General features: G+C 35.4%; 4 protein-coding genes across 13 annotated transcripts; 2 read left to right on the forward strand and 2 right to left on the reverse strand.

Annotated features, from left to right (window-relative positions):
* The first annotated feature begins 8 nt into the window (after nt 1-8).
* On the forward strand, nt 9-8158 carry Hob (bridge-like lipid transfer protein family member hobbit). Of its 3 annotated transcripts, XM_076766275.1 has the most exons (16): nt 14-232; nt 311-437; nt 545-736; nt 918-1169; nt 1397-1558; nt 1635-1847; nt 1936-2203; nt 2281-2503; nt 2581-2699; nt 2918-3238; nt 3351-3793; nt 3908-6005; nt 6094-6338; nt 6424-7471; nt 7560-7777; nt 7857-8158. In XM_076766275.1, the coding sequence occupies exons 1-16, from the start codon at nt 174-176 to the stop codon at nt 8139-8141; spliced, it is 6273 nt and encodes a 2090-aa protein (XP_076622390.1). In that variant the 5' UTR covers nt 14-173; the 3' UTR covers nt 8142-8158. The 3 variants fall into 3 exon arrangements, with proteins under 3 accessions (XP_076622393.1, XP_076622390.1, XP_076622392.1); XM_076766278.1 differs by lacking the exons at nt 7560-7777; nt 7857-8158 and having other exon boundaries at nt 9-232; nt 6424-6651; nt 6758-6893; XM_076766277.1 differs by lacking the exon at nt 918-1169 and having other exon boundaries at nt 15-232.
* A 259-nt stretch (nt 8159-8417) lies between these two features.
* LOC143342436 (sesquipedalian-1) lies at nt 8418-10348 on the reverse strand. Of its 2 annotated transcripts, XR_013079805.1 has the most exons (3): nt 9130-10348; nt 8633-9060; nt 8418-8516 (listed from the first exon to the last, which is right to left on the reverse strand). XR_013079805.1 is itself a non-coding variant. In XM_076766316.1 (2 exons), exons 1-2 carry the CDS (start codon nt 9421-9423, stop codon nt 8704-8706), a joined length of 651 nt encoding a protein of 216 aa, XP_076622431.1. In that variant the 5' UTR covers nt 9424-10346; the 3' UTR covers nt 8625-8703. The 2 variants fall into 2 exon arrangements, 1 of the variants encoding a protein (XP_076622431.1); XM_076766316.1 differs by lacking the exon at nt 8418-8516 and having other exon boundaries at nt 8625-9060; nt 9130-10346.
* Nucleotides 10349-10939: 591 nt separating this feature from the next.
* Hfw (leucine-rich repeat domain-containing protein hfw) lies at nt 10940-14919 on the forward strand. 5 transcript variants are annotated; one of them, XM_076766297.1, is made up of 9 exons: nt 10940-11241; nt 11321-11373; nt 12855-13131; nt 13215-13529; nt 13626-13795; nt 13873-14055; nt 14222-14380; nt 14465-14581; nt 14647-14919. In XM_076766297.1, exons 2-9 carry the CDS (start codon nt 11368-11370, stop codon nt 14917-14919), a joined length of 1500 nt encoding a protein of 499 aa, XP_076622412.1. In that variant the 5' UTR covers nt 10940-11241; nt 11321-11367. The 5 variants fall into 5 exon arrangements, with proteins under 5 accessions (XP_076622412.1, XP_076622413.1, XP_076622414.1 ...); XM_076766298.1 differs by lacking the exon at nt 11321-11373 and having other exon boundaries at nt 10940-11316; XM_076766299.1 differs by lacking the exon at nt 11321-11373.
* Ais (DExD-box helicase 52) lies at nt 12963-19250 on the reverse strand. 3 transcript variants are annotated; one of them, XR_013079803.1, is made up of 13 exons: nt 18934-19250; nt 18614-18859; nt 18355-18540; nt 17999-18254; nt 17844-17916; nt 17564-17767; nt 17373-17463; nt 17162-17284; nt 16935-17085; nt 16791-16866; nt 16552-16719; nt 16101-16200; nt 12963-13091 (listed from the first exon to the last, which is right to left on the reverse strand). XR_013079803.1 is itself a non-coding variant. In XM_076766292.1 (12 exons), the coding sequence occupies exons 1-12, from the start codon at nt 19018-19020 to the stop codon at nt 16161-16163; spliced, it is 1701 nt and encodes a 566-aa protein (XP_076622407.1). In that variant the 5' UTR covers nt 19021-19250; the 3' UTR covers nt 15924-16160. The 3 variants fall into 3 exon arrangements, 2 of the variants coding, with proteins under 2 accessions (XP_076622407.1, XP_076622408.1); XM_076766292.1 differs by lacking the exon at nt 12963-13091 and having other exon boundaries at nt 15924-16200; XM_076766293.1 differs by lacking the exons at nt 12963-13091; nt 16101-16200 and having other exon boundaries at nt 16557-16714.
* Nucleotides 19251-19634: the final 384 nt, after the last annotated feature.

The following is a 19634-nucleotide window of genomic DNA, read 5'->3' on the forward strand; positions in this document are numbered from 1 at the left end:
CGTAAATAGTTTGTTTCGTCAGCTGCCAGTATTTCACTAATGATCATGAATGCTCGTTTCAGTAATTTCGCTGCTGTTCTCATTTAATCTAATTGTTGAATCATTTTGACGAAAATTGTTATGTCGTTAAATGAATATATTTGCACTCCTTTTGTGCTATGTAATTCGTAAAAATGACTGGATTAATCGTCTTTTGTACGATTTGCTTTGTCCTCTACTGCATTTTCACCTGGTAAGGTTAACAGTTATACAAAATTACAATTTCTATATATAGTCGAAAATACAGTATTTTATTTAATTCGTTTATCAGGGTGATACCGAGACTTCTAGCATGGCTAGTGAAGAGACGATACAAAATTTATCTACGAGTCGGCCACATTTCACTACTGTATTTTATACTTCGGGACGTAAATGTTTCTAAAAATGGTTTTACGTTGGTAAGTTGTTATGAAATATTACTCTTTACAAATGCTTTTCACTCATCGACGCGTTAAAAAATTGCTATACGACCGAGCGTAATTTTACAAATTAAAATTAATTTCAGCAAGTTGAAGAAATCAGTATACGTAGCAGTCTCTTTAGCAGCGATGTAGCAAAACTTTTGGCAGTTATCATGAAAGACGTTAGAATTAATAAGGATGTCCCAATGAAAATTCCATGCGTGACAAAGAAACCCAAACACCCAGTGGATTTTAGGAATAAGAATATTCCACCCATAATTATAACGTTTGTACAGGTATGTTTGCTAGAAAACATATCACACTGTTAACAAATTTGTTGCACTTGCCATTAGTTTGGCTAGTAGTGTGTGAAACGTATAACCATATAAATCATTTTATAAAAGTTATTTAATTCTTGCTTCAATCTTATGATTGCAATTTCTAGATGTTAACTAAGACCACTCTAAAATTTTCTAGTTTATGGCTGTGCACGTAGAAAATCTAAGTCTTCTGGTTTTGGGTAATGGTTGGCTTGCTAATGGGAGCGCAGAAAGTCTCACTTTGGATGGTAGCGTTGTTCATGGAGCTCGTACTCTTCTTGCGTCTGCAGCCGTTATGGGTGGCGCGATGAAATTGTTACGCCATGCGTCGGATGCGTGTCTTTCACAAGTATTCTTTGCCGGTACTGCGGAAGCTACTTTAAAAGCGCAAGGAGAACTTTCTGTAGAGGTAAGGAGATGTTGTTTACAGCGTTTGCATGCATCGTAACAGCTTAATTGTTTTTATGCGCAAATTACAAAAGCTATAGAGTAATACGACATTTATACGGCAAACCAAGAATTCAGCTCAATGCTTTGAATGGTAGCTATTTGTGTTTAGCGCACTTAACGGACGATCCTGAACAACTGTCCTTTGAAATGGGAATAAATTGGAATCAAGCAGGATCTAATTTATAGAAATTGTACATCGGAATAACGCAGACAGAGGGTTCTGGAGGAGCAGGTCTAATTACTTTCTTCAAAGACAGAAGCTCATTAACTGCAACATCTTCGTATTCTGATGCACGCGTCGATTCTTCCAGTGATTTATTGGCTCGATTAGCACCGGTTATACCGAAGGTATAGTTCGCTGGCGCTCAGTAGTAGGAGACATAGGTCTTATTAATATGATTAAATACAAACTAAAAATATCTAGGATTTCATGCTGAAAGTAGGAAATACTTCTATAATCACGGGTAGAGAAGATGGCGTAGTACTTGGTTTCGAAGGTACAATGAAAGGTCTTCAAATTAATACAAAATTTCAACCATGTGCGTCACAGTTAAACCTTACTTTAAATTTGGACGGGCTGTCTGTTCGTAGCAAACTTCCTATTTTGACGTTGCGATCCTTATTAATAAATTCAAAGGTAATAAACGATGTTACACGTTATATCGTTTGCATGTTATTTGCTTTGCTAATAAGTCGGTTTGATTTATATAATATTACTTACATAGGTGGAACAGAATGTTTTGCAAATTGCTACTCAAATCAATAATCTTTCCATTATTTATGATCATAAAGATTGGGAGACGATATTATGCAGCACTGATCATGAAATTTCAAGACCTGTCGGTAGTATAACGTTAAAAAATAAATTACCTTGGTTAGATGTAAGGGTGAACACCGAATTTTATGATTCCTCCTTAAGTGTCAAGTTATTGGATGTTGATGAAGTTTCGTGCGGAGTAGCTCATATGAAATGTTCTCTAAATACGCTTACAGGTATTGGTGTGATGTGTTTTTACATCAAGCTTCTTAATTCGAACGAAGATAATAATAGCAGTCGTTTAATTCGATAGACACGACCGATGGTTGGAATACGGAATTAGTAGTGGAATCTCTATATTGTACTTTAAACGGTTCCAGTACCGTTACCGCGGAAACATCCCATCGATGGGGAACACCTCTGTCTATCGGAGTATTGTTAGCTACAACGCGTACCAATGCTATAGGAATTGCAGTAGACGCTCTCGTAACTGAATGGAGTTTAGAACTTGCTAGATTTCTTGAAGAGGCGTTTAAGTAAGTCATACAACCGCCTCGAGCAAATATCCGAAGCACATCTTGATATTTCCGATAACTACGTTTGATTATTTTAGATGTTGTCAAAGGTACAGAAAATCTGAAACAATGAAGAAGACCCGAGAATCGGACAACGTTATTCAATTGAATCTCAAAATTACGAATTGCAATTTATTTTTTATCGCGGAAAATAATCGTACGTATTATATATATGCGTATTAAAATAAATGTATGCCGTGTCGAGTGAGATGCTTGCGTCTGAAGGATACATTCAGCAGCACGCACTTGCCACAAATATATGTATATGGTGTTTCAACTTCCATTCTATCTCTCAGGAGCAGACATCTGAACTCGTCGGGGTATAAATGTATCAGTAGCTTTGGGTTGTCGCATAAAGTTTTTCTTTATTTACAGTATCTGTAATGGCACGTTTGGACACTGCGAGTTTGGAGCACAGTGCAAAACGGCTTGTAGCCGTAGCGGAAGGTGTGAGCGCGATAACTCTGAATAAAAACGAGCCGATTATTTGTCAACACGCACAAGCATTAGTTCATCCATTTTTAGCTATAAGAAAATGTAAAGGCGCTGTCGCTTCCGAAACGATAAATATTAGTCTAGATGGTACCAATTTAGCCTGGAGTCCGAATTTACATCTTCGACTTCTACAGCTATGGCTAGAGTCTGTAGATTTTAGATCGATTATAGGTCAAGATGCATCACCGATCGATGTTCAAGGTACCGTGCACTCCTTTTTTTGTTTCTTTCGCCATTTCGATTGTTTATAGCGAAATACAAGTAGTGGGTTGAGACACGGTACAGTTTATACCGATCTAAATTTTGTTCACAGACAAACAAGTTGAAAAGCAGAAACGGGTGGTGGATATACTGGCCACCGGTGGTATTAATTTGTCAATTGATATATCTCCGAAACACTTTCTGGAACTTTCGTCGGATCAGTTGCGTTGGTCGCAAGGAGAATGGAGGTTAAATTATGTTCGCGCTACATTAGATATGGCCGACATAATTATGATAGAGGGTTTCGAACTTGTTAAAGCATCGGAAAATAAAGAAATACGAATAGAAAGACAAAGTAACGAGGGTTTTGTTCTGGATTGGAACGAGACTTGGGTGCTTAACATCGAATCGGTGAAGGCTTGCTTCCCATACGAGCATCAGTTCACTGACGCTATCCAAAACGAATTGTTTAGTATAAGGAAATGGTTGAAGGAAATTCATTCTGCTTCGGGCGGGAAAAAAGAAAAGCGTTTACCGCGCGATTTGATTCTGAAGGTAAGTTCTTTTAGCCAAGCATTCTTCGGGGGAAGTAATAAAAGGCAGGAGTTACAGTTCGTGCTATATGTATATAGATAAATACAAAACCAAAATCATTTTACACGATTGCAGATAAAAGAGTGGGTATTCGAAGTGAGCGATGACCCGTTCGAGGTACGGTTGCGGGACAATTACGAGCTTTTGGAGGACGAGTACAAGGAAAGCTTGAAACGTCAGGCGATGCTCGATGCTAAAGTTCAAGAGCTTTGTCGTGCTCATTTGTTACTGCCCCAGGATAAAGTCGAAGAATTATATGCCAGTTTAAATAAGAAGAACGCCGAGATTTACGTGCAAAGATGGAAGCAAATGCAGCGCGCTGGCCCAGCGAGAACGCGATTGTTCGCGTGGTCTATGCTAGATCTCGAAATATTGATCTTAGCAGATCCGTCGATCGACGGTATGGAGAATGCGACAAAAGCTCTCCGGGAAATGGACGCAGAGACGCCTTGGCCCGAGGATGGTCTCGAGTTTAGCGCGCTCTGGGTCAGAGGAATAAGCCTGAAATGCGCCGAATGGAAGCTACACTTACGAGATTTCCCACAGCCGTTGTTACTAGTTGAAAGTTTAAGCGTGTGGGGTAGACTGGCTGGCGCGGAGGCCCTGGCACCGCCGAGAGCAAGGCGTACCGTGAGAATCGAGATCGGCGCGCCTTGGAAGGATATCGTTGTAGAAAGAGGAATGACGTCCTTGAAATATTATCACGATCTGAATTGGGATATCGATAAATTTCGATACGCTTTTGGACCGTGTTGGGAACCGGTGATAGCGCAGTGCAATCTCAGCTTCGAGAAAATACTCCATCCGTCGCGAGACCCGAGTCCTCCGTTACCATTCTGGGATAAAATGCGACTGGCTCTTCACGGAAGATTAACGCTTTGCGTGAAACAGTTGACGGTTTTGCTTCATGGTTCGCTAGATCCGTACAACACAACGGAAGAGATGGAACTGACATGGTCGGGGCTGGAACTGGATTGGACACAGGGAAAGATTATCGTGAAAGGGGATCTGGACGTTTACGTTCGCACGGCGAGCAAATACGACGATTGCAGATTGCTTCATCTACCGAACGTACGTTTGAGCATAAAGTTGGCATGGGTTTGCTTAGGCGACCCCAGGGATCATCATGCCGCAATACCTTGCGCCGCCGATCGGCTTCCGGAATATTCGAGCAACCAGGAGCACGATTCGTTCAGGGCATTTCGATCGCAGAATTTAAACGTCAGTCTTTCGCTCGAGACAAAGCCGATCTCCGGGTCTCCGGCACTCACAAGCGCACCGACCGCGTTACTTTACGGGAGCACTTTAAGATGGTTCGAGAATCTCAAGTTCATTCTGTCCGGAGCGACGAGGCCAACGAGGAAAGGGCCGCTTTTTAAGAACATCAGACCTCGGAAGAAGCAACTTAGCAGACATTACAGAAAAGTCAGATTGACTTTGGCTTTCCATCGATTTCACGTTAGCTATTGGATGTCGTTCGCAATGCAACGCGGATTTGAGGTGACTGGCGGCAGGGTGGCTTGTAGCTCTGAGCACAACTTGTCGTTGCATCCGATCGGCGACGGTTTGATACATCGGCCGCGAGCGGAATGGTCGGTGGTCTACATGAACTGCGAGCTCAGCGATGCGGAGATTTGGCTGAAGAGCGCTCTCCAAGAGGACGAGGAGAGTGCTTCGCTGCGACAACCGGTCGAGAAGTGTTATTGTTTGAGCGTGGCTCGTGTCAGTTACGGCAGAGAGGCAATGGTAACCGGGGTGAGCGGAGGGGACACGCCTACGCACAGGCTCGTCGTGCACGATTTGAAGGGAGCTTGGACAAAAACGAACAGAGACGTTGCCTTTGCGCTTTTCGATTCCTTCATAAAAACTCAACAGCTGAAGAAAAATCTTTCGACCGCTGCTCTGAAAGGATTCCACAGAGAAAATTCTGTGACAGCGCATAAGAATCGAACAAGAGCCGTCGAGTCGCAAAACGCAGCAGCGCAAATAAGCTCGTCGTCTGCGACGAAACCGCAACAGGGGGAGGCAGTCGGGATGTTGCAAAGACTGATAGCCGAAGCCGCGAATAAGCCGGTCGCGTTCAGCGACGATCTTTCGGTACAAACGAGAGGTCAGCAATTGCGCGGATTGGCAGCGTGTCATCAAGACGACGTTTTGCACAAAAATTGGCTAAGTATGGCCAGCTCTATTATTACCCTTACTCTTTATCATTGTTATCATTACAATTTACCTTACTTGTAATTGTGCATTGTCTCTTTCAGTTGCCTTGGTAAACAGTCAAGTATTGCTGAAAGGTATTGAAACACGAGGTTACGTGATTTTATCCGCAGCCAAGGCTGAAATATTGCAGAGAATTCATCAACCAGTATGGAAGGAGAGAACTCTGGTGTCAAAGACAACGTGGGTCGGGTCGTTGGAATGCATGCAATATTATGCAACCGTCAGTGCCAACATTGACGAAAATATCGACGATAATATAATGTGGTTAACGTTGGACAACATACAGGTACTAAATAAACAGAAATTAATACATACAGAATCCATTGACAACGGTAATACTAAAATTAACAAAATTGTTAAATTTACCTAAGGAAAAAGATTCAACTGTGATAGCTGGTTTACCGGATGTACCAGCACTGGTAGGTTCCGGACAGAGCGTAGGCGGTGTTGTGAGTCAAACCGTTGGTGGTGGCGGCGGACCGCAACACCAACTCCAACGAATCGTCTCGAGATGCAAATGTGAATTTTTCTACGTTGGCTATGGCCAGGTGCTAGACGTTGGATCTATAGATCAAGTTCCTCCGCCTCCAAGAGAAGAAGTCAGTTTATGGGAAAGAAAAGAACTTTCGGCAGCTGATGCATTCACGTTAATGCATCACGATTTGGATGTCTGTACGAATTCCCTGCAATACGCTATGATTTTAGATATTGTGAACAATCTATTGCTTTACGTCGAACCAAGGAGAAAGGAACGATTGCAGAGAATGAGATTTCAATTACAACTACACTCGGTAGAGGATCAGAAACGACCGATTCAACAATTGCAGAACACCGTGCGCGGATTGGTAGCGAAATTAAGAAGATTGGAACGTGAAACATACTTGGTGCAAAAAGCTCTCGCGGATGAATCCAGTCCTGAGTTGTTAGCAGAAATGGAACGATTGGAAGTGAGAGTTTTCGAGTGCAAGGAACAACTCAGTGCAAAGGCGGAAGAGCTTGATGTAATGTTAAGCTGCTATAAAGAAACCACCGCCCCCACCACAGCCTCGACTACTTTAAAGGATAAACCAGCAGCGGTTGCGAGGGTGGCTGAAATTTGTTTCAAGCATGCCCAATGGAGGTTGACGGACGCAGATGGACAATTGGGTATCGCTGACCTTATCTTAACCAATTTCTTATACACCAAAACTAGCAAAACCGACGACTCAGTCGAGCATCTTCTCGAGTTGGGATATGTTAGGATGACTAATTTATTACCAAATCAAATTTACACAGAAGTATTGACACCCACGGAATTACAAAGTAACATGCCCGTTGATAGGCAAAGAGCCCTTCGAGTTTTTTGTAGGGAAAAAGCACCGGTTGCTGGAATATCCGTGAAAGAACATTTCGAGATCAACGTGGTTCCTTTAACGATAGGTAACTTGAGATTCTATTTTCTGCAAAAATCAACTAAAAATTATAGAATTTGTCGATCGCACTATTTGTAACTTCTGATTTGATTTAGGTTTGACGAAGAAATTTTTCAACACCATGCTCAAATTCTGTTTTCCCGAGAGAGATCCAGAGGGAATAGAAGAACCACCTGCGCCGCAACGAGATTCCTCGTTTTACGTACCAATTGAAAGAAGAGATGATGTTGAAAAGATGAAAGAAAGAGCGGATAAAAATAAACTTTTTATATACATAAAAATACCAGAAGTACCCGTTCGTGTTTCTTACAAGGTATCTATGTAAACAACGAAGACATCTAAATTACTTATCTTATAATGGCAAACGTTCTGAATTGATTGTTTCGTTATAGGGAAATAAAGAAAAAAATCTAGAAGACGTTCGTGACTTTGCTCTAGTAATACCTACATTGGAATATCACAATGTCACATGGACGTGGCTCGATTTACTTCTGGCTATGAAAAGTGATTCTAGACGCGTAATATTAAGTCAGGCTATTAAACAAAAATTACAGATCAAGCCAAGAGGCCCGCAGGAAGAGTCCGCCCCGCAAGAAGAAGATAAAGCTCGACTTTTGTTAGGAGCTAGACATCTACCCGGTGACGCGAGAAAGAAAGGAGTATTCAAATTTAAGTAGTCTACTATTCCTGCCCCTAGATATTGGTATTTATTGTAATAAAATATTTACTAAAAGAAGGAAGTCGGATGTATTCAACATATAGTACCTAGACTAGACTATGTACATCGTTTGCGCGTTGAGTATTTTTATTAAAACGAAACGATATTCATAAACTTTTCTATTTATACTAATTGTACAATAAAATTTAAACTCATATAATAGACGTTATGTGTTTCATTTTATAATAGTTTTTTTTTCTAAATTTGTAATGTTTAAACATTGTATAATGTTAATACACTGTTATTTTGATTAATCTTCCGTTTACATTTTAAGCATAACTGTGCATATTTTCAAAGTAGCATGATTGCCAAGTAAAACGTGATTGTGCCTCATCTACAAATATATTATTGCCTTACAAGGGATCATAATAATTTGTAATCACTTAATGATGATCAAAAGTATTTCATTACATTCCGATTGTAAAACTTGTTACAAAAAATAAAAGATACCTTCTAATAACACTTCGTAATTAAGGTTATGATTCCCATTTAAATATTTACAGTTCACACGCGACATAATGTTAAAGAGTAATTAAGGGAGCCTCTGCATTTTTCCTTGCATGCCTCCATTCATTTAAATCAGCTAAAATTCTCCTACCGTACATAGTGTGCAGTTCACGAAATGTTATCCTTGTTCGTGGAATATTTTCAGTTCTGCCAGGAGCAGATCTGACACTTTGCGAACGATGATGAGATTCTGGACGATTAAAAGGATTATGTCGCTGTCTTGGTGGTGCTTTAGGCGATTGCGCGGGAGGTACAACCACTGTAGTTTCCTCTTCCGCAGCATCCAACTGTCTTTGTAATTCTGCCACCATAAGTTTCATGTAATCATAACTCGCGCAAGCCAAAGCTTTCATCCACTGTTCCATTGATTCCTAAAACATTAATGCACACATGTTTGTACCGACTACAAACAAAGCATGGCACTATAATAGTATTTCTACCTGGGATTCTGCTGCAAGAGCATAGTTTCTGTTATTTGGTCCATGAAATACAATTTGAAAGCCAAACTGTTCCTCATCTTCTGCTAATTCAATAGTACAACCTTCTAAGACTATCATACCCACTGGTTCTTTATCACCACGTCGTTCAAAGTAAAATAATATATTTCCTTTGAGAACGAACCACCTCTTTTGATAACCACGATTTAGTTCACCGCGTTTATTTAACCAACCTTCACGATCCACCGGTGTTGCCGAAGTCGCGAAAGCTACCATATTTTTCTCGTTTATTTTCATTGCATTTGAATTGTACTTTCAAATGGACGTATGCCAAAGGCTAAAGCAAGTCACAACTGAAGAGAAATTATACTGACTTTGTACAGTACTTTCTTCGTTCGATACTTTGGTATTTCTTATCAAAAGACAAACGAAATTGTTTCACTTGTCTACATCGTTTAAATCTTTTCAATACAAGACAGGTTAACTTTGTATATCGAAATAATTGAATCTCTTGACAAATGTGCTTTAAGTAATATACAGCGAAAGTTTGTACTTTGTTAAGTATTTATTGTGCACAGTTAAATCAATGCTTCTTTATACAACGTGTCTCATATTCTCTATTTTGACACTACTCGACAATGTTTACGCGTTTAGAAAATTGCTCTACTAGCCAGTAGAGATAGTGTGCAAACACAGTGATCACAAAATCACGATCACGCTCGTGATTAAATTCCATTCACGACCGTGACCCGAAAGATTGTGTTTTGGTTCACATTAACTGTGATCGTTAGTGTTCCGCTAACTCCCCTCAGTGGAAATTCAAAGAATTACAAATGCGCCACATTTTAATTGCATGGTAATGTAGTCTAAGCAATGAGAAAAGCTGGGTTAGGTCTGGGTTATTATTTAAAAATAACAACATAGATAATTTTGATGGTTTTAAATTAGTCCAGCTTTTGAAAATATCCTTTCGCCAATTCATCTAATATTTCCTACTTTGCATATTAAAATATATGGTAGGTTTTTACTCGTAATAGTTGCTTCAGCTATAATTAGCACTTAGTTATAATGGCCATTTATATACTAATCCACTGAGTGTTCAATTATCCAAAATCGTATTAAAAAAACCATATTTCTCAGCTCGACTATGCCATCTTTGTCATTAGTGGTAACCTCTGGTCATACACCATAGAGTAACATATGACCACGCTTTGAGGGGAAAATCACTAGCACCGAATTTACAACGTTTTCTTAACGTTTGACGGTTGAGCGACATAACTGAGCAGAGTCATTATGTTATTAACTAATTAACTTTCCCTAAAAAGAGACTACGTGATGACTCATTGTGTCGAGAGGACTATATCATGTTACTAAGCTACTAGACGACACATTCCCTTCAAATACTCAACGAGAACTTGAAAACAACTTAAATTAAATTATTTAAATAATTATCAAATAGATAATTAGTAATACAGTTGTTAAAATCCATTGAATAATTCAGACACATTGAGTTGAAAATTGATCTAAACTAATTTTTTCACATAGCCACAAATCTCTTACTCGGTAATTAATAATATTTGAGTGTAGAAGGATATCATTAATAATTTACTAAATTTCTTACTATAAAATTTGTAAGCGGTAGTACGAATTACGAATACATGCATCTCTTAAGGAAGTACAGTATTTAGTTCAACATTCTCAACAAAGAACAATTCTTACAAATGTTTACGTTTAAAATTTATTTCGATGCACAGTGAGAAATTATAGATGGTACTGTAACATTACTACTGGCATATGTATTGCAATTCATGAAAATGAAACAAATAAAATGCATGGAAGTAAAGTAGTAGAGAAACACAACGTTGACTTCGTTCGTATAGTGATTTATCGTTCGTGCAGGGCAAACGAGTGTAATAAAGTGACGCATTCTGCTAGCTGCTAACCAATTTTGATTCATTAATAGGTCGACCCGTATGACCCAAAGTGTCAGAGACTACTAAACGAATTAATTTACCCACGTTCTTAGTGCGAATACGCAATGTGTACATTTTCCCTGCAAAAACAATATTCTGCTTGTTTTCAATCGTGATTACTTCTGTTTGGGAGAGTTATCTTGTATGTACAATTTGCATGAACAATATAGTTCTATTATAAATTGAAGGCTATTCATCTTAAGAAATTCCATGCAATGTAGGTGGAATTCTCGCGATCGTAATCTTGTTTATCATAAACCTATGCGATATGAAGGTAATTTAAATAAAAACCATTTATCGCAAAATTTCTCTTTTCACACTAGTAATCGATAATATCGATTAAAATACAAACACATAATTTTCATTCCCAATAAATGACCAAACAACCAATCCGATTTAAATACCCTGTTATTAAAACAAATTAATATAATCAACGCAATTACGTTATCTTTCCCTATTGTCAAAGTTGTTGATATAGTTTAATACCGTATAAATTTGTTAGAATATATAAATCTTGTAAATTTTGTTCAACACAGTTAATACTATATAAAATACACAGTTGTATATATTTGTATAGTATGTGATTATTAATTGTATATGTGTTGGTTTTCTCTTTTAAATATACATTACTTTTATTTGAAGTTTCACAACTTCACTTGAACAACTTAAATACATAATTCTTGTTGCTTTGTTTGTAAATGAACCCGAAAAATCAACGGTTAAATTTTATATTACAAACAATATGCGATTAACTATATTTTTCCAAGAAAAAACAATTTATTCGAGTCACAATTATGTTTTATTGTTGCAATATTTTTATCCTCGTGTATGTGAATTATGCATACACGTATATGCTTATAGGACTTACTCGATATTTTTTAATTGTTTAATATGACAAATATAGAAATGTATGGCGGTAAACTTCCGTATATGCAATCATATGCATAAAATTTCTCACAAAGCGTACATAACTATGAAATATGCAATAATATACAAGAAAAATTATGCGTTACGTTCATCAACGTAACTGAAGTTCGAACATAGAAATTTTAATTCTGACATTAAAAGATTATTGCTTATATGGATTTAACATATGTTTATAATAATATGATGGATTGGTATTGCAGAAAAGTTGAGTTAAATTATATTAATTTTTTGTCGTAATATCTTAGTATTGCGATCGTTATGCTATTATATTTAATGTGTAGCGATAAATATTCGTAAGGAAACGTGAATTTAAAAGATTTATTGCCGTTAAGTTTAATTTACCAAAATTTAGACAAATTCTTAATGATGTGTCTCATTGTTTGTACAAGTTGAATATGTTCGATTGCTAAATATACGAGGGTACGAGAAAAAAATAAAGTGTTGAGCAATACATATATGCAATTAATATTTCGTTTAAGAATAAAACCAGAAGAAATATGATTAAAACAGTTGGGTTATTAATTTCAATGAAATTACTTAGCACACATTTTTACGGAAACAACGCGGTATAATCTAAGAACAATTTGACGAATTATGAAAGTCATAATGGAAGTTGCATCCAACTGCAAAAGTGTTTTGATTAAAATTTTAGTTTTTTTTAAATATAATTTTTTATTAAAATGTTTTAATTAAAAATGAGAAATGAATTGCATACAAAAACTACATTTTTCATTGGCACTCTCTATGCTTTTCAATTTCATTTTTTATATAAAGTACAAAATATTCCTTGCATTTTTATTTCTTTAAAAAATTTTATCAAATTTACAGATGCAGTGGTTTGCCATAATAATGTGCTTATATGCAGGAGTAGCAAGTGCACGAACCGAAGAAGATCAACAAACATCTTCATCGATCTCGATTACAGGAATGTCTGGTGGACTTTTGGATCAATGTTTTCATCAACAATCATCCGAGTGTCCTAGCATCGAGGCAACTGGATGTTCTTGCAAAAAGATCATTCTTGCTCATAATAATCCTGAGGGCAATGCTGTTCTTTGTTGTAATCTGGACAGCAAAAACTTTGAGTCTGAGCTTGCTTGTGCAGGTCATTATAAGACTATTTTATTATATTATCATTCAATAAAATAGTCAATTTCTGTAGATGGTATGCTTGTGTATACTTTGTAGGATTTCCATCAAATATATCTTATATACATATAAGAAATGCAACATTAGATGTATTTAATGTAAGTGAAATTCGATGGAGAAGATTAAAGTCACTTGCAATAACCGATGGAAGAATTAATCGAGTGAAAGGACAATTTCGGATGATGACACCAACATTGTGTTTAAACCTTTCAAACAATGCTCTCATTGAAGTAGAAAATAATTCGCTTACTCGCTTAGTTCAACTTACTACTTTGGATTTGTCTTACAACAATCTTACACATTTACCAGCCTTAAATACAATGAATGGCCGCGAATTCTGGCTGGACATTTCAGGTATATAAACACATAGACATAGAGAAAAGATACTTTTCTTTTGATACTAGTACTTTTTAAGTATTGCATACAAGTAATATAGTTTGTTACATTTAGGAACAAACACACTTTGGTGTCACGATATCTATGAATATATTAATAAAACAGGGGAAAAACAAATTAATTTCAATCGTGAAAATGAAACTGTATGTTCAGCAAGTAAGACATGGCACTGGTTCAATACTACGGAACAAGTTCCTCTGAAACAAGTTCGATACCTTAGTTTGGTAATATTTTCTAAAAATGTAATACAGATAACATTTTTAGCATAACAATATTTAAAAATGCTTTTACTGTCTTACAGTTACAAACAGAATGCCCTAAGGGGGATACATGGCAATGTCAATGCAATTTTGGAAGATGGGATATTGCTGCAGGTAAACCACCAACTTTAGCGGTAAACGTGGATTGCAGTGGAATTCAAATTACCGAATTACCTGAAAAGTTACCTCGCAATACCATAACACTGAATGTGTCGTATAACAATGTACGTAAATTTTACACTTTATTGCATTATTTATGTCGATTATTGTCGGTATTGCATGAGAAAAAATATTATTTTTGTACTTTATTGTACACTTTTTATCCTTTCATTCCTTTAATTTAGTAAAAACTGTTTAAATGTCTGTAACCACTATGGTTTACTGTTACAGATTACTGCATTGGACGATCTTAGTACTAATCCGTGTTACGAAGATATTAGAGAATTTTATGCTGATTATAATAATATATCGTCCATAAATAAATTGGAAGGTTCCAAATTTTTAGATAACTATGCTCTACTTAGCCTGCGATATAATAAAATCAAATCTGTAAGTAAAAGCAGTAACAAGATTGTAATAAATAGCGAGTGTTACTACGTTGAGAACAATATCAATGTTGATTTAAATTTTTAGCTTCCAACGTACATTTTGAGCCATAATACGCATGATAAAAGTATTATCAGCTCGCGGTTGGTAAAACTTGGAGGAAATGAACTACATTGCGATTGCAATACGGCTAAATATTTAAAGGTCCGTATACATTATTTAAATGTGGAGATAAGTATATATGTATAATATTTAAAATTACATCTCAGGTTTGGCTGCAATCCCGCATATTAGATTCAGACGAAGTGTTATGCGAAAATGTAAAAGAAAAAGTCGTTGATTTAGAACCATCAAAGATGTGCGTTTATCCAGGTGATTGGACAGATTATATTTACTATATTATTGCCACGGAAGTCGTACTTTTAATAAGTCTGATAGCTAAAGTATCTTATGATTACTGGATCTTTAAAACAGCAGGTTATCTTCCATGGCCAGCAAACAAAATGCCAAAATTACCTTGTGACTGGCTATGCGAGACCTAGCGTTATATTGTTACTCATAATTCACTGAATCAAGCAAAACAAAATCTTGACACTATTTCTACAAAATTGAACATCGTTCATTTTATTAACACGCTCACGACGGCTCTATCGGTGACTCGTGCTCTGTCATCCGCACAAAGTAAATTATTGAGTATTTACTCGTTCGTACTGAACCATAAAACAAATTATATATAAGTAGTCATCGTCAATCGTTTATAACAATACTGAGATCTACTGAACGAAATCAAGTGTCATCGTGAATGTGTTAATATTCTGTTATATACTACATCTCTTTCTAAGTGCCTTCCTATATGTACTAAACACACGTGACCACAGAGATAGACAGTAATATGCAACTGGAATATTAAAATAAATAGCAATATTTTTTATATGAACGATTACTTAAACTATAAATTTGTTGCATATAGCTATGTAATTGCAATTATAGTAAGTTCTGTATATACGTGGTTAATTTATTCGGCAGCTTCGCGAGTAAATCAAATTTTATAAATACGATGTATTGCAGTGAAAAAGAAAGATCAGAATTGGTTAAAGAATAATGTGATAACCATTATTAAGGGAAATGTAAACTGTGTACAGTAATTTTTTAGTCGCAAATTTCTCAAAGGCTGACTAAAATGTTAACCTAATACGATTAACTGTTTAAATTTTGAGATTTTCAATAGCAATTTGATTAAATGTTATTGCTTTTAATAGGTTAGTGAACCTCTGTGCATTTTAAGTTTCGACAATAATTAACATTATAAAATTATTTATAATTATAAATGTTGTTTAAGTAATTTAAATTTTTAATTAACGCTTTTAGTACTGTTCTAAAAGCTGTAGTACAATTATTTGCAAGCAATATTGTGACCACTCTTAATTTAAAATAATTTACTTCGGTAAATATCAATTAATATTAATCTATTATAATTGATTTGAAATGTGGTATGTTTCAATGCAAGATAATAACGCAAATCAAATACGTAAATTTAATTATTTGTTATTGCGCAATAAAGATGTGATATTTTTTATTATAAATTGTTGTTGGTGTTTATCATTAATATCTTATAATAAAAATATACTGATGGGATATTTTCAAAATGCATGAAATGTTATTATTTATCTTATTGCGTATAATGTTTAATTAAAAATTTTTAGAAACAGTAATAAATTATTACCTTGGTATCCATGATTTTTACGTCTTTCGTAATGTTTTTTTTTTTTATTTTAATCCAAAATTAACTTGAATTAATATCAGGAGTGTTTTTAATTGTCTTCCTATAATTAGAAGAAAAAAAAAAACGAAAGAATCCAATTATAAATAGTAATGTTTCGGGTCGGTCACTCATTGGATGTGTGTTCATGTGTGTGTACGTTCGAACAATTCTAACCTCAGAGTTTAAATGGAAACTATACTAGATGCATTCGTAATCTCATTAAAACTAAATTTTCCAATATAAATCACAGTTGGACATCGTATCCCAAAGATAATTAAATTCTGTTCGTATATTACGGATCGCGATCAAACTATGCACTTCACGCACGTGCACATGCTTTTACGCGTGTATTGTGCATCTAATTTGCGACCGCCCTTATGCGATTACAAATGTATATACGAAAGTATTATACCTTATTTTTCCTTTATTATGTACCCGGTTAAATTTTGGTATTGTAGATATTGTTTCTCTGGTAGGAGCTTTACGTTCAAGTTTTCGTCTTTCTTTTTTTGTATGTTTCTTCATAGTTAACATGTACTCAGGAACATTACACCCAGATTCTCGCATCACGGCAGCTATACTAAAATATTAATATGTATAACAGAGCTACTTATCCTTGTGCTACTAATTTTATCGATTATTAATAATTACCTTCTCAAGTTTGTAGTATCTTCCTCAGTAAAAAAAGTAATTGCTTTTCCTTTATGTCCAGCTCTGCCGGTACGACCTATTTTATTTAATCCACGATTAGAATTTTAAGCTACATATTTCTACATTGAATTTAGAAATACGTACCAATTCTATGAACATAAGAAATAGCAGATGGCGGAAAATCATAATTAATGACAAGATTTACACCCTTGAAGTCGATACCTCTTGCCATTAATTCTGTACATACCAAAACCCATATCTTTCCTTCTCTAAAGCAACGAACAACATTATCTCGCTAAAACAAAAGGAAAACAATTTTTGTACTGAATTCGATTTTATTAATAAATAATAATCCATATAAAAAAAACTACCTGTGTCTGTGTTCTGTCAGCGTGAATAACATCGACGTTAATTCCATCATATATAAGTTCGTTAAATAATTCTTGTGCTCTTTCTTTACTTTGTACAAACACAAGTACAGGTGGCAATACTCCCTTTATTGAATATAGAGAAGATAAAATAGATAAAATAAAAGTATTTGAGTAGAAATAGTAATCATTTATATACACTATTATATCCTACTTTTTTAATAATATTTCTAATCGCTACGAGTTTCCCTCTTTCTGTTCCAACAAATAAAAGTTCCTGTTCTACTAAATTGGTCGCAGCATTTCTGTAATAAGTACAATGCTTGTAAATACATTGTTTAGGAAAATAATGTAGAACTTTCACGATTAAATGTTAGAAAAAGAATAAAAGGAAATAATGTATACCTATGACCAATGGTAACTGTTATGAGACCCTTCAAATTATGTCTGCACCATTTTGTCACTACAGGAGTATTGGTTGCACTAAACATTGCCATGCGTAAATTTTTGTTTGTACATGCTTTTGTAATTTCTCCCAACTGATCTCTAAAACACCGTGTCCCATCTTCAAAAAGTTTATCTGCTTCATCCACAACCAGCCATTCAACACTATGTAAATTTAATCATATAAATATTATGCTTTATTAAAATGGAATCAATGTGAAAAAAAATTGATGAATCTTACTTGCTAAAGGACACAGCTGGTGGATCCTGATTTAAAAGAAATATTATTCTTTTTGGTGTAGTAATTAGTATATCTATAAATTAAAAATGTCACAGTTTTTGCAACTAACCAAATAATTATTATGGAAGCAAGTTTCTATATATATATTTACTAACCAAATTTTTGTGAACTTTTAGATCCATATTTGCTTAATGCTTGGTTAATTTTACTTATAATATGAACTCTCAAATTATAGCCTTCGCCAAGGCGTACACATTCTCTATATGTTTGTTTAGCTAATTCTCTCGTAGGGCTTAAAATAATAGCTCTGAATCCTTTCTTCTGTGCTTCACTTAAATGGTAAATTATTGGTAACAAAAAAGCAGCTGTTTTGCCAGATCCTGTTGGAGCACATGCTAATATTTGTCTACCCTGTTTTTTAATCATAAATATAAAAAATCAATACTTTTTTTCTTAACAAAATTTTTGTTATTGTTAAAACATTAGAAGTTATAGGCCACAATTACTTTACTTGTAACATAACGGGCATAGCTTGCATTTGAATTGGTGTAGGATGTACATAATTACATTCTACAAGATTGTTCATTAATCTTTCAGGGACACAGTAAGTTGTAGATAAATCCGTAAATTTTAATATTGGATCAGGCACACGACTTCCTGTCACATTTATATGATGTTGATTACGGTATTGATTAATCTAAACAAAAGTATAGTTCTTTAAAAATTAATTTTTACAACCATTTGAATTGTATAAACAAAATGTTTTAAACCTTTTCTTGTTTTAGCTTTAATTGTTTCTCTTCGTTTAAAGATTCTTTAGATTTCTTAGACTTTATTTTACTACCATCTTTAGGAACAGATATTCCATCGAGCAGTATTAACCTATTGGTGTTTTCTGTTTCTTTATTAATTTCGTCATATTTTCTTTTTGCGGGCAATATTAAAGAATTTACGTTATCTGAAGTATTGGTTTTCTTTTTATGCTGGAACCCATTTTCTGTCTGTTTTTTTACAAGCTACGACAAACAAAACATTTATAAAACTGTTGAAGTATATTTAAAGTGTTTATTTTACTGTTTTGGAAAAGTACTTGAAATTTTTCTGCTTCAGCATGAAAACGATTTTTGTCAAATTTTACACCACTAGAAAGTATTTGAAACAGCTCATACGCATCCATCCTTTTTTCTTTTTTATTTAATAATGATTAGTTTGGTCGTAGTTTGTTTAAATGAACATGTGCCTCGACGTCGACAGTTCGACACTAGAAACGGCGAACTTTCTTAGCGTTTAAGGGGAAAGCCGACATATCTTACCACACGACGAGTGTGGCCAGATCTGGCATAATTGAATGCATCGACGTCGACATTAGTAACGACGAACTTCCTTAATGTTTAACGGAGTGGTGGGAAAAGCCGACATATCCTACCGTAACAGCCACATATTATACTAGGTCAGCACTTCATGCAACTTCGGGAATTCGATAAAGAACGTGAATGGAAGCCTTTCCTTCTTGCTCTTGAACAGCTGTGTTCGGCTATCCCTGGGAAAAATTTGAATGGGAGATTCTAGAGGCCAAAATAAGGTGAAAATCAAGCATATCAATTTCTTGACTGAGGCTTCATTAAACAGTTATTAACAAATTAAATTAAAAAATTTCAAATAGTTCTGGAAAAATTAGTTTTGGTTGCGGGGGTCAATTATAAGCATTTTTGGTCAATAGACATACCCCCGAAATCCTACCCACTTTCTAGAAAAAAATTGGAGTAGGTGTGAAACAGTTCGAAAAATTAG

The sequence above is a fragment of the Colletes latitarsis genome, chromosome 6, assembly GCF_051014445.1.
Source record: "Colletes latitarsis isolate SP2378_abdomen chromosome 6, iyColLati1, whole genome shotgun sequence".
Taxonomy (NCBI): domain Eukaryota; kingdom Metazoa; phylum Arthropoda; class Insecta; order Hymenoptera; family Colletidae; genus Colletes; species Colletes latitarsis.